Source organism: Oncorhynchus mykiss, chromosome 22 (genome assembly GCF_057628025.1).
Source record: "Oncorhynchus mykiss isolate SJ-2025 chromosome 22, ASM5762802v1, whole genome shotgun sequence".
Classification (NCBI taxonomy): Eukaryota; Metazoa; Chordata; class Actinopteri; order Salmoniformes; family Salmonidae; genus Oncorhynchus; species Oncorhynchus mykiss.
This window is the reverse complement of record NC_143043.1, coordinates 11,253,535-11,266,468: the sequence shown is the minus strand read 5'-3', so window position 1 is coordinate 11,266,468 and position 12,934 is coordinate 11,253,535. Positions and strand designations below refer to the sequence as shown.

The following is a 12,934-nucleotide window of genomic DNA, read 5'->3' as shown; positions in this document are numbered from 1 at the left end:
AAATAACCAACTCAGATTAATAGACAGAGCTATGGATGCAAGGACTGACCCTCCATGATATAGAAACGATTGTTTGAACCATATTATGAGGTGATACAGTGTTTGTTTACATTTCCGATGTTTACAAACATTTGGGAAATACAAGCTTATATCTTGGGTTCTCATGGAGTGTGACAGTTGAACTAAGCTCATAAGTTATATTCTTTAAGAATCAAGGGATATATATATGAATCCAAAAATGGATATAGCAACTGCAGATTTCCACTTTAAGTCTATCAAAAGTGTGCAAGGTTGAGCATGTGTATAGCGTTTTAGATTGAGCAATAAAAGCCTCACTTGTATTCCATAGGTTGGGATCCGCACTTTGCAGCTGTTGCAAGAGTGCATTTTTCACTGGCTGTCCACTGGTCACAAAAACAATGATTGATAGGCAGCTTAAACGTCTTCAATTCAACCATTATGGGGTTAAAATACACATTTAGATCTGTGAACAGCCATCCACAACAACCACAATCCGTAAGGCGCAAATAGCTAAATGAGAGAGCAGCATGGTGATTCACATCAATGCGCTATGTAGATATCAATAATAATAATATCCGTATCGCCGTAGACTACAACACTGATGTCATCCTTACCTCCGAGCGTTTATTCAAGTTGGATAATCTTTGAATGCTGACAGCAGTCACACCATTGGAAGGCATAGGTTGGACTGGAGCCTACAAAGCCTATTCCTGCTCTTTTCCCACAATCAATCCAACACATTTGGTGTGTCATCATAATGGTCTCTGACTTGTGGTCAGACTCGCTCAGGTGGAACAAACTTAAACTTGCGCCTTTTTTAATGCTGATTTCAATGTTGTGCCAAAGTTTTCCCCCCGCAAACGTTCTTTCTGAATTTAAAGTAATCCTCAAGGTAATCATCTAGTTTTTCAAAGGTATCTGTAATCTCATTACAATATTTTTGCTGGTAACGTAACGGATTACATTTAACAATGTTTTTGTAATATCTTACATGTAATCCATTACTCCCCAACCCTGCTTACATTAGAAGCCTATGTCTTGTCTGGCCATGTGTGTGTTTATGCTCCCAGCAAAGTCCCATATGGACAATAAACAACATGGTACCATGATAAAATCCCCCACTGACTCATGTAATTGCTCTTGAATGTTTTTAACACACAGAAGGAGAGTGTAAAAATACTGAAGTACATATACCCACTTTCACAGAGGGGCAAACACAGTGTGTGTGTATCCTAGCCTGGCTGTGCATAGAGAAGTATACACCTTTCATATTTAACAAACTAAAATGGTGGCGTCTCTTCCCTCCTCTCCTCACCTCCTCCCTCCTCTCCTCGGATGGGCCCTTCAGCTCTCGGGCCTGGTCATTTTTGGGGTCAAACAGGTAGATATAGTCTGAAGAATAGCTGACCAGCACCTCCTGTCCGTCTCCGCTGTAGCAGAGCGACGTCACGCGACATAACTTGTTGGACAGGTGGGCGGGGACGAAGCGCACACACATGCCCGTCGTTCCACGGCCCATGTAGTTACCTGAGGGAGGGGGGCAGAGAATTTAGTGAGACAGTCAGAGGCAAGTAGGGGGGGACGACATGGGGCAGAGTTAAACTAAACGAAGTCAGTAGTAACATAACTCCAAATGTTTCTATTATTTAACCTCTATTTTAACAGGAAAGACATATTGAGATCTCTTTTACAAATGTGCCCTGTATATACACATTAGAACCTATCTATCTATCTATCTATCTATCTATCTATCTATCTATCTATCTATCTATCTATCTATCTATACACATTAAACCCTATCTATCTATCTATCTATCTATCTATACACATTAAACCCTATCTATCTATCTATCTATACACATTAAAATACAAAATCACAGTCATGGGAACTACAAATTAAATATCACAAATCACCCAGAAAACAGTCCCCAATCAATAATTTAATTTGCCCGAACATCAAGATGAAATGTATTTTGAATTTTGTTCCAGCAATACGGTGCATTAAAACTAAAAGCAGATTCACCTCGCTCGGTGGAGACCGTACGAACCTCAAGAGTTAACCAATCCTGTGAACGGATTAGGCAACTCCGGTATCTATACTTCAACAGCAAAGTTAGATAAGACGGAGAGACGGACGTTTATGAAGTAGGGGCATGTAAACAATTAGGGAGTAATGTAGAGATCTACGGGTCTTTAGTGAAGTCCAGCCTATCTTTTGATACAGGATGCAGTGATGAGTATCAAAACTGGCACTTGTAACAAAACGAAGGGCACTATGGTAGAAGGCATCCAAAGGTTTAAGAGTAGTAGCAGCTGCACTTTGATAAATAATATCACCATAATCAAGAACAGACCAAAAGGTTGACTGAGTAATCTGCATCGTACTGCTAAGAGAAAGGCACAATCTGTTTCTGTAGAAGAAGCCAACATTAAATCTTAACTTCTTAACCAGCTCATCTATGTTTTTTAAACGTCAAATCCATGTCAATCCTAATGCCTAAGTATTTATATGCAAGAACACCTTCGGTTGGAGAACCGAGAGTTTGAAAACAACATGCATTTCACTCGTTCGATGACGTTGGCTCCAATGGTTAAGGTTAGATCCTAGATTCTGTCTGTCTTCCACAATGACAGAGCATTCAGAGACGCATCCCAAAGGATGCCAGACCGACACAGCCCAGCCATCTAGACTAGAGTGCGCTCAATGGAACAGACATTCATCTTTCTCTAGGCCACAGGGCGATGGCAGCACTGAGACAGGCACAGACAGACAAGACAGCCTCTAGAGCATTGCCCTTATCTGTCAACCCAAAGACCTGGCTGCCACAGTGTACTGCTGCACTCTGGAATAAATGAAAAGCATTAGCAGGTGGAGGGATGGTGTCTCTATGGTCCAGTAGTATGGGTGATTGCACTGTCCCAACAGCAGAGTGGACAGGAGTATATGATATATCCATAGATACACCGATAGAATAATACAATATGACAGGGGATTGTTGACTAACTGATCTTCCACAGTCCATGAAATATCTATTGATAAAAATTCAGACAGACAGATGTACAACAAAGACAGACAGACATACGCAGAACGAGAGAGATACATTTGGATAGAACTAAATGAGAGGACGGAGTTGTTTGTTACCCGTAGCCCTGGTGCCCAGCATGCGTCTGTCGTAGATGCGTACTGAACTATCGGAGCAGCCCACCGCCAGGTAATAGGGCACTAGCGGACAGATGGAGATAGACGTCGCCGCCCGCCGACAGTTTATCAAGATGTCCTGGTGAGAGGAAGAGAACGTAAACAACAACAGACTAGTTGGCTAAAATCAGCCAAGCCGGCAAGGTGTGATATAATATACAAATAAGAAGATAAAATAAGAAGGATATGCTGACAAATACAAGAGGCAAAATAATAGACCAATAAAGACAAACAAAAAGGAATGAGAGATAAGTGCCGATCGTTGGTGTTCTTGGTTTGTTTTTTCACGTTCAAAAATATATGAAAATCCCTTCCTTACGTCTTTGCAGTCCTCTTTAGTGCAGCTGGTCTTCGTGCGCAAGTCGAACCAGCGCACGGTGCCGTCCTCCCCACACGACAGGAACGTGTAGGGGTCGTTGGGTACCGTCATAATCTAACAGCAGAACAGGAGGAGAGAGCGCAGCAAGAGGTGGAGGGAAAGAGAGAGAGAGAAAGGTGGGAGGACATGTGAAAAAATAAACAATGTTTGCATAGCTCCCTCAACATATTTTAAATTAGCCACACACACAAAAAAATCCTTGTGTACAGTACCTCATAGGCTGTGCCGTAGTGGCAGGTGAACTGGCACTGCCTGTTGATGTCGGGGCTCTTCTCTGTGTGGGTGTAGTAGATGATACCATCCCCAGAGCACGAGATGATCTGCTGGTCACTGGTCTGGGGCATGAACTTAGCACTGAAGATGTTTGCCCGGTGACCCGACCGTATGGTTGCTTTAACCTGAGGAGAGTTTCAGAGAGGAGAGCGTGTAGCAAGTTGCAGTGGTGTGTGTGGTTGGCTCTGTTGTATACATAGGAAATGAAGGATATATGAAATCGGTGTTACGCATTTTTAAGTTAAATTGACTCTACTGGGAGGTATCTTAACACTCAAGAGAGTTAATAAACTGCCTGGAGTTGATAACTGGAGTGCATTGGGACGGAGAACTTTTAACTCCATTAAGAGTAACCAGAGCCAGAGTTAAATCTATGGAGTTATTCACAGATGTGGGAGAGGCCTCTGTCATATTTCCCAGCATGCTCCGTTGCAGGTAGATTTTTATTAATTGTTTGTTTCAAAATCGGTGTTTTCGCATGTACATAGATTTTTAAAAAATCTTATGCTACACAAAGATAAGACAAATACATTTTTCAAAACTTATCCAATCTGTAATTGGTTGGATTTATAGCAACCGTTAGTGAGATAGTGAGTATACGTAGTCTTGATGTACACTTCCTGACCAAAGGTATGTGGACAACTACTTGTCAAACATCTCATTACAAAATCATGGGCATTAATATGGAGTTGGTCCCCTTCGCTGCTATAACAGCCTCCACTCTTCTGGAAAGGCTTTCCAATAGATGTGGAACATTGCTGTAGGGACTTGCTTCCATTCAGCCACAAGAGCATTAGTGAAGTCGGGCACTGATATTGGGAGATTAGGCCTGGCTTGCAGTCGGCATCCTAATTCATCCCAAAGGTGTTAGATGGGGTTAAAGTCAGGGCTCTATGCAGGCCAGACAAGTTCTTCCACACGGATCTCGACAAACCATTTCTGTATGGGCCTTGCTTTGTAATGCTGAAACAGAAAAGGGCCTTCCCCAAACTGTTGCCAAAGTTGGAAGCACAGAATCGTCTAGAATGTCATTGTATGCTGTAGCGTTAAGATTTCCCTTCACTGGAACTAAGGGGCCTAGCCCGAACCATGAAAAACAGCCCCAGACCATTATTCCTCCTCCACCAAACTTTACAAACTTGGCACTATGCATTGGGTATCTCTCCTGGTATCCGTCAAAATGTGATTCGAAGCGTGATTCATCACTCCAGAGAACGCGTTTCCACTGCTCCAGAGTCCAATGGCGGCGAGCTTTACACCACTCCAGCTGATGCTTGGCATTGTGCATGGTGATCTTAGGCTTGTGTGCGGCTGCTCGGCCATGGAAACCCATTTCATGAAGCTCCCGAAGAACAGTTCTTGTGCTGACGTTGCTTCCAGAAGCAGTTTGGAACTTGGTAGTCAGTGTTGCAACCGCTTCAGCACTCGGAGATCCAGTTCTGTGAGCTTGTGTGGCCTACCACTTTGCGGCTGAGCCGTTGTTGCTCCTAGACATTTCCACTTCACAATAACAGCACTTACAATTGACCAGGGCAGCTCTAGAAGGTCAGAAATCTGAAGAACTGACTTGTTGTAAAGGTGGCATCCTATGATGGTGCCACGTTGAAAGTCACTAAGCTCTTCAATAAGGCCATTCTACTGCCAATGTTTGTCTATACACCTGTCAGCAACGGGTGTGGTTGAAGTAGCCAAATCTAATAAGTTTGAAAGGGTGTCCACTAGAGGTCGACCGATTAATTGGAATGGCCGATTAATTAGGGCCGATTTCAATTTTTCATAAGAATCGGTAATCAGCATTTTTGGACACCGATTATGACCGATTACATTGCACTCCATGAGGAGACTGCATGGCAGGCTGACAACCTGTTATGCGAGTGCAGCAAGGAGCCAAGGTAAGGTGCTAGCTAGCATTAAACATATCTTATAAAAAACAATCAATCTTAACATAATCACTAGTTAACTACACATGGTTGGTGATATTACTAGTTTATCTAGCTTGTCCTGTGTTGCATATAAACGATGCGGTGCCTGTTAATTTATCATTGAATCACAGCCTACTTCGCCAAATGGGTGATTTAACAAGCGCTTTCACGAAAAAGCACTGTTTGTTGTTGTGTCACTTCTCTTGCGTTCATTGCACGCAGAGTCAGGGTATATGCAACAGTTTGGGCCGCTTGGCTCGTTGCGAACTAATTTGCCAGAATTTTACGTAATTATGACATAACATTGACGGTTGTGCAATGTAACAGCATTATTTATGATTTGATAGAGCGGTCTGACTGAGCGGTGGTAGGCAGCAGCAGGCTCGTAAGCATTCATTCAAACCACACTTTACTGCGTTTGCCAGCAGCTCTTTGCTGTGCTGTTTATGACTTCAAGCCTATCAACTCCCAATATTAGGCTGGCAATACTAAAGTACCTATTAGAACATCCAATAGTCAAAGGTATATGAAATACAAATGGTATAGAGAGAAATAGTCCTATAATAACTACAACATAAAACTTCTTACCTGGGAATATTGAAGACTCATGTTAAAAGGAACCACCAGCTTTCATATGTTCTCATGTTCTGAGCAAGGAACTTAAACGTTAGCTTTTTTACATGGCACATATTGCACTTTTACTTTCTTCTCCAACACCTTGTTTTTGCATTATTTAAACCAAATTGAACATGTTTCATTATTTATTTGAGACTAAATTGATTTTATTGATGTATTATATTAAGTTAAAATAAAAAGTGTTCATTGTTCATTCAGTATTGTTGTAATTGTCATTATTACAAATATATATATATATATATTTTAAAATCGACCGATTAATCAGTATCGGCTTTTTTTGGTCCTCCAATAATCGGTATTGGCGTTGAAAAATCATAATCGGTCGACCTCTGGTGTCCACATACTTTTGTACATATAGTGCATTGTATTTTCTTCCCTACTATGACAAGCATTCTGAATGCAAGTTGTGAATGATATCTTCCTGCAAGTTGACTTCCACAGAAATGTGATATCACATCGCAAACCACCATAATGTGACACATTAAGAAATATTCAAATAAGGCTTTACACTCTTATAACTCAAAGGAAATAAGCTGGAGAAATGCACTCTGCTGTAGATTATTGTTAGTTAAAAACAACACAGAAATGTGCAAAATGGCAAGGGACTTGATTAAAAACAACACTGAAAAGAGTAAAATGTCAATTGGGAGTTAAATTCTGAGAATTGGATATTTACTCCATTTAGTGTAATTTTTAACTCCAGAAATATCCACACAATGACCAGAGTAGTGGGGGTGGGACCATATAACACCCAAAATAGTGTTACATTTGGTCTCCATGGGAGTTTAATTAACTCTTGCAATTTTACTGTGTATGAGCGTCTCAAAAGTGGCTCCCTCTCCTGGTGTCCTCTTCATCTCCATTGAAGACCACTGGGATGAGTTGCTCCCTATGTCTTCTGACTCAAAGGCAAACCTTGATGATATCTCTCCCATACTTCATCAACTGAAGTCAACTCAATCACGCAAAAAACATTCTGGTCAGTTGAATTGTGCTCGACTAAGATGCTAATAAAATGTAAAGCTTTAAGATGTAACTTTTTGTGAGGGGCGACCAAGTTCAAATCAAAATGTGTCATTCTACTTGAAAGCAAGTCTAAGAAGCGGTAGATCTGTTCTATGCGCGCTATTTCTATGCTTCTGGTTCTTAAGTTTTTGCATCTTTTACTTTTGGTTTTGTACACCAGCTTCAAACAGCTGAAAATACTATATTTTGGGTTATTGAAAAGGTATTTCACAGCAGTGCAGATGGTACAATGATTCTCTACAATTAATTATCAGGTAGAACAGAAACCCAGCAAGCTCCGGACCTCATAGGGTAAGAGCTGTATACCCATGCTCCACACTATATTTGCTTGCTTTGTCGCATAAACTGACAAAATGGCGGAGAGATATCTGCATATTGCACCTTTAAGTGATTGTATAATAATTGTAAAATATAAGAGGGCTGAAAAGGTTTACTTAATGCACGGCCAGGCACTGAAAAAAATCAGGCCAGCGCTTAATTGACCTAGGTCCTCAAGTTTCATATCAACACAAGAGACAGACATTGCTGATTTTGATGTTTAAGAATCCCTCCACAGCCAATTTATTTGACTGTTGATTAGGGTGATAGGAGGTTTTTGACATCTAACCACTGTCTGCTTTTTTCTTTGTCCGTATTTATCGGCAATACAGATCTTTCAGCAGGCATATTTAAAAATATATATATGTTTATTTAACTAGGCAAAAAATTCTCATTTTCAATCACAGCCTAGGAACAGGGGCAGAACGACAGATTTTTACCTTGTCAGCTCGAGGATTCGATCTTACAACCTTTCAGTTACTAGTCCAACGCTCTAACCACTAGGCTACCTGTCACCACAATATAATGAGCACCAATAAAGCACTCTCTCTATAAATCCATTATCATTTAACCCAGGACGATCCTGTTGTTATAACACAGTTAGCTACATGATGTTGGTGATTGTAAGGTCATCAGGTTCATCTGTATACAACAGAACTGGGTTCAAATACTATTTCAAAATACACTTTTTGAACCCAGGTCTGGTATACAGAACATCAGACTCTAGCTCTCCTTACCTTTCTGTTGTATGGGTTTGTGATGACCAGGTTGGTATCGTCTGACCCTGACAGGATGTACTCCCCTGTATCGTTCCAGGATATGGTATTGACCTGATTGGGACAAAATACAGTGTGTGAGTTCACTCCCTGCACGCGTAACAAATATTGTTACAACGTCTACAACCGTGGATGTTCCTAAACCAATCTAAGGTGTAACATCTGAATGTGTCACTGTCCCTCAAATCAAATAGGTAACCAGGCGAACGTTCACCAAATTAGAAACATGGAACTAGAATGGAACTAAAGGCGGTTAAAGGCCTTCTCTATGCGTGTCTTTGCCTAGATCATTATTTCACACCTCCTCCCCATCCACCCCCCAAATAGTATTTCTGGGTGACTTAATCCCCTGTCGTGTTTTATTTTCCCTTCCTTGTCGAGCAGATTTAAAACACTTTAAATAGTATTGCATTTTCACAGAACGGCTGTAATTTCGGAGAAACTGCTCACATCACTGTCTGATAAAACACATTATCTTAATAAGAGTGGTGTGTTATGTGCTAAAATAACACACGTCTGCTGTAACTAGATATATGGTTGATGGTTTAGATTAGAAAGAGACACACACAACACTATACAGACATTCAGACACAAAAGGGAGCTCATTCTAAATGTGGGGGACGATGTCATGCATGCATTGGAAACAGACAGATTATCTTTCACTGATAAAGAACGCGAATGTCTCTCCAAAGGGGGTAAGAATGTTTTCCTGTTGTCATCACTCTGCTAACACCGTATGTCAGTGGTGGCCAAGAAACAATACAGCCACGCTATTAAATACTACACTGCTGTGAAATGGTATCAACCTAGAAAAGTACAACATTTTATGTTACAGAAAAGTATTGTCCAAATGTAGGCCTAGATTGTGTAATAAATAGGCTTTTCATTGAAAACTGTTTTCAAATCGAGAACTGGTTAATTTAAAAAAAAAAAATAATAATAATAATAATAATAATAATAATAATAAAATATATATATATATATATATAGTGCCTTGCGAAAGTATTCGGCCCCCTTGAACTTTGCGACCTTTTGCCACATTTCAGGCTTCAAACATAAAGATATAAAACTGTATTTTTTGTGAAGAATCAACAACAAGTGGGACACAATCATGAAGTGGAACGACATTTATTGGATATTTCAAACTTTTTTAACAAATCAAAAACTGAAAAATTGGGCGTGCAAAATTATTCAGACCCTTTACTTTCAGTGCAGCAAACTCTGTCCAGAAGTTCAGTGAGGATCTCTGAATGATCCAGTGTTGACCTAAATGACTAATGATGATAAATACAATCCACCTGTGTGTAATCAAGTCTCCGTATAAATGCACCTGCACTGTGATAGTCTCAGAGGTCCGTTAAAAGCGCAGAGAGCATCATGAAGAACAAGGAACACACCAGGCAGGTCCGAGATACTGTTGTGAAGAAGTTTAAAGCCGGATTTGGATACAAAAATATTTCCCAAGCTTTAAACATCCCAAGGAGCACTGTGCAAGCGATAATATTGAAATGGAAGGAGTATCAGACCACTGCAAATCTACCAAGACCTGGCCGTCCCTCTAATCTTTCAGCACATACAAGGAGAAGACTGATCAGAGATGCAGCCAAGAGGCCCATGATCACTCTGGATGAACTGCAGAGATCTACAGCTGAAGTGGGAGACTCTGTCCATAGGACAACAATCAGTCGTATATTGCACAAATCTGGCCTTTATGGAAGAGTGGCAAGAAGAAAGCCATTTCTTAAAGATATCCATAAAAAGTGTCGTTTAAAGTTTGCCACAAGCCACCTGGGAGACACACCAAACATGTGGAAGAAGGTAAGATGCACCAGATGAAACCAAAATTGAACTTTTTGGCAACAATGCAAAACGTTATGTTTGGCGTAAAAGCAACACAGCTCATCACCCTGAACACACCATCCCCACTGTCAAACATGGTGGTGGCAGCATCATGGTTTGGGCCTGCTTTTCTTCAGCAGGGACAGGGAAGATGGTTAAAATTGATGGGAAGATGGATGGAGCCAAATACAGGACCATTCTGGAAGAAAACCTGATGGAGTCGGCAAAAGACCTGAGACTGGGACGAAGATTTGTCTTCCAACAAGACAATGATCCAAAACATAAAGCAAAATCTACAATGGAATGGTTCAAAAATAAACATATCCAGGTGTTAGAATGGCCAAGTCAAAGTCCAGACCTGAATCCAATCGAGAATCTGTGGAAAGAACTGAAAACTGCTGTTCACAAATGCTCTCCATCCAACCTCACTGAGCTCGAGCTGTTTTGCAAGGAGGAATGGGGAAAAATTTCAGTCTCTCGATGTGCAAAACTGATAGAGACATACCCCAAGCGACTTACAGCTGTAATCGCAGCAAAAGGTGGCGCTACAAAGTATTAACGTAAGGGGGCTGAATAATTTTGCACGCCCAATTTTTCAGTTTTTGATTTGTTAAAAAAGTTTGAAATATCCAATAAATGTCGTTCCACTTCATGATTGTGTCCCACTTGTTGTTGATTCTTCACAAAAAAATACAGTTTTATATCTTTATGTTTGAAGCCTGAAATGTGGCAAAAGGTCGCAAAGTTCAAGGGGGCCGAATACTTTCGCAAGGCACTGTATATTCCTAATGTAAAGTAGCTTCAGAAAGTATTCGTGCCCCTGCTGTGGTACAGCCTGAATTCAAAATAGATTCAATATATTTTTTTCACACCCATCTACACACACACAAGTACCCCATAACAACATGTTTTTGCACATTTATTTAAAATTAAAGGCAGAAATATTGAATTTTATAAATATTCACACTCCTGGGTCATACATGTTAGAATCCCCTTTGACAGTGATTACAGCTGTGAGTCTTTCTGGGTAAGTCTCTTAAGATCTTTGCACACCTGGACTGAACAATATTTAAACAATATTATTTAAAAAGCTCTGTCAAGTTGGTTGTTCATCACTGCTAGACAGCCATTCCTTGCAATAGATTTAAGCCGGTTTAAGTCAAAACTAACTAGGCCACTCAGGAACATTCCATATTATCTTGGTAAGCAACTCCAGTGTAGATTTGGCCTTGTGTTTTAGGTTACTTTCCTGCTAAAAAGTGAATTAATCTCCCAGTGTCCGTTGGAAAGCAAACTGAAGCTGGTTTTACTCTAGGATTTTGCCTGTGCTTAGCTCTATTGCATTTATTGTTATACTAAAAAAACTCCCTAGTCCTTACCGATGACAAGCATACCCATTACATGATGCAGCCACCAACCTTGCTTGAAAATATGAAGACTGGTACTCAGTGATGTGGTGTCTTGGATTTGTATTCAGGACATAAAGTTAATTTCTTCTTCACATTTTTTGCAGTTTTACTTTAGTGCAATGTTGTTGATCCATCCTCAGTTTCTCCTACCACAGACATTAAACTCTGTAACTGATTTAAAGTCACCATTGGCCTCATGGTGAAATACCAGGGGTTTCCTTCCTCTCCGGCAACTGTTGGGAAGGACACCTGTATCTTTGTAGTGACTGGGTGTACTGATATAACATACACAGTGTTATTAATAACTGCACCATGCGCAAAGGGATAATCAATGTCTGCTTTAAAAAAAAATCCATCTACCAACAGGTGCCCTTCTTTTTGAAAGGCATTGGAAAATGACCCTGGTCTTTGTACTTGAACCTGCTTGAAATTCACTGGTCGACCTTACAGATAATTTTATGTGTAGGGTACAGAGATGAGGTAGTCATAAAAAAATCATGTTAAATAACCTCACACTCAACGTCAACAAAACTAAGGAGATGATTGTGGACTTCAGGAAACAGCAGAGGGAACACCCCCCTATCCACATCGATGGAACAGTAGTGGAGAGGGTAGCAAGTTTTAAGTTCCTCGGCATACACATCACAGACAAACTGAATTGGTCCACTCACACAGACAGCATTGTGAAGAAGGCGCAGCAGCGCCTCTTCAACCTCAGGAGGCTGAAGAAATTTGGCTTGTCACCAAAAGCACTCACAAACTTCTACAGATGCACAATCGAGAGCATCCTGGCGGGCTGTATCACCGCCTGGTACGGCAACTGCTCCGCCCTCAACCGTAAGGCTCTCCAGAGGGTGGTGAGGTCTGCACAACGCATCACCGGGGGCAAACTACCTGCCCTCCAGGACACCTACACCACCCGATGTCACAGGAAGGCCATAAAGATCATCAAGGACATCAACCACCCGAGCCACTGCCTGTTCACCCCGCTATCATCCAGAAGGCGAGGTCAGTACAGGTGCATCAAAGCTGGGACCGAGAGACTGAAAAACAGCTTCTATCTCAAGGCCATCAGACTGTTAAACAGCCACCACTAACATTGAGTGGCTGCTGCCAACACACTGACACTGACTCAA

At 41.0% G+C, this 12,934-nt stretch overlaps 1 protein-coding gene across 23 annotated transcripts in view; it reads right to left on the bottom strand.

Moving 5' to 3' along the window:
• The window catches only part of LOC110501341 (DDB1- and CUL4-associated factor 6), a 75,605-nt gene that overhangs the window by 28,629 nt on the left and 34,042 nt on the right, over positions 1-12,934 (bottom strand). For all 23 annotated transcript variants that reach the window (XM_090215426.1, XM_021578837.3, XM_021578839.3 and 20 more), the window contains exons 3-7: positions 8,512-8,604; positions 3,812-3,997; positions 3,540-3,653; positions 3,164-3,299; positions 1,337-1,548 (exon numbers count right to left, since the gene is read on the bottom strand). In XM_090215426.1, the coding sequence (XP_090071552.1) occupies positions 1,337-1,548; positions 3,164-3,299; positions 3,540-3,653; positions 3,812-3,997; positions 8,512-8,604 (741 nt within the window). The remainder of the gene's footprint in view (positions 1-1,336; positions 1,549-3,163; positions 3,300-3,539; positions 3,654-3,811; positions 3,998-8,511; positions 8,605-12,934) is intronic.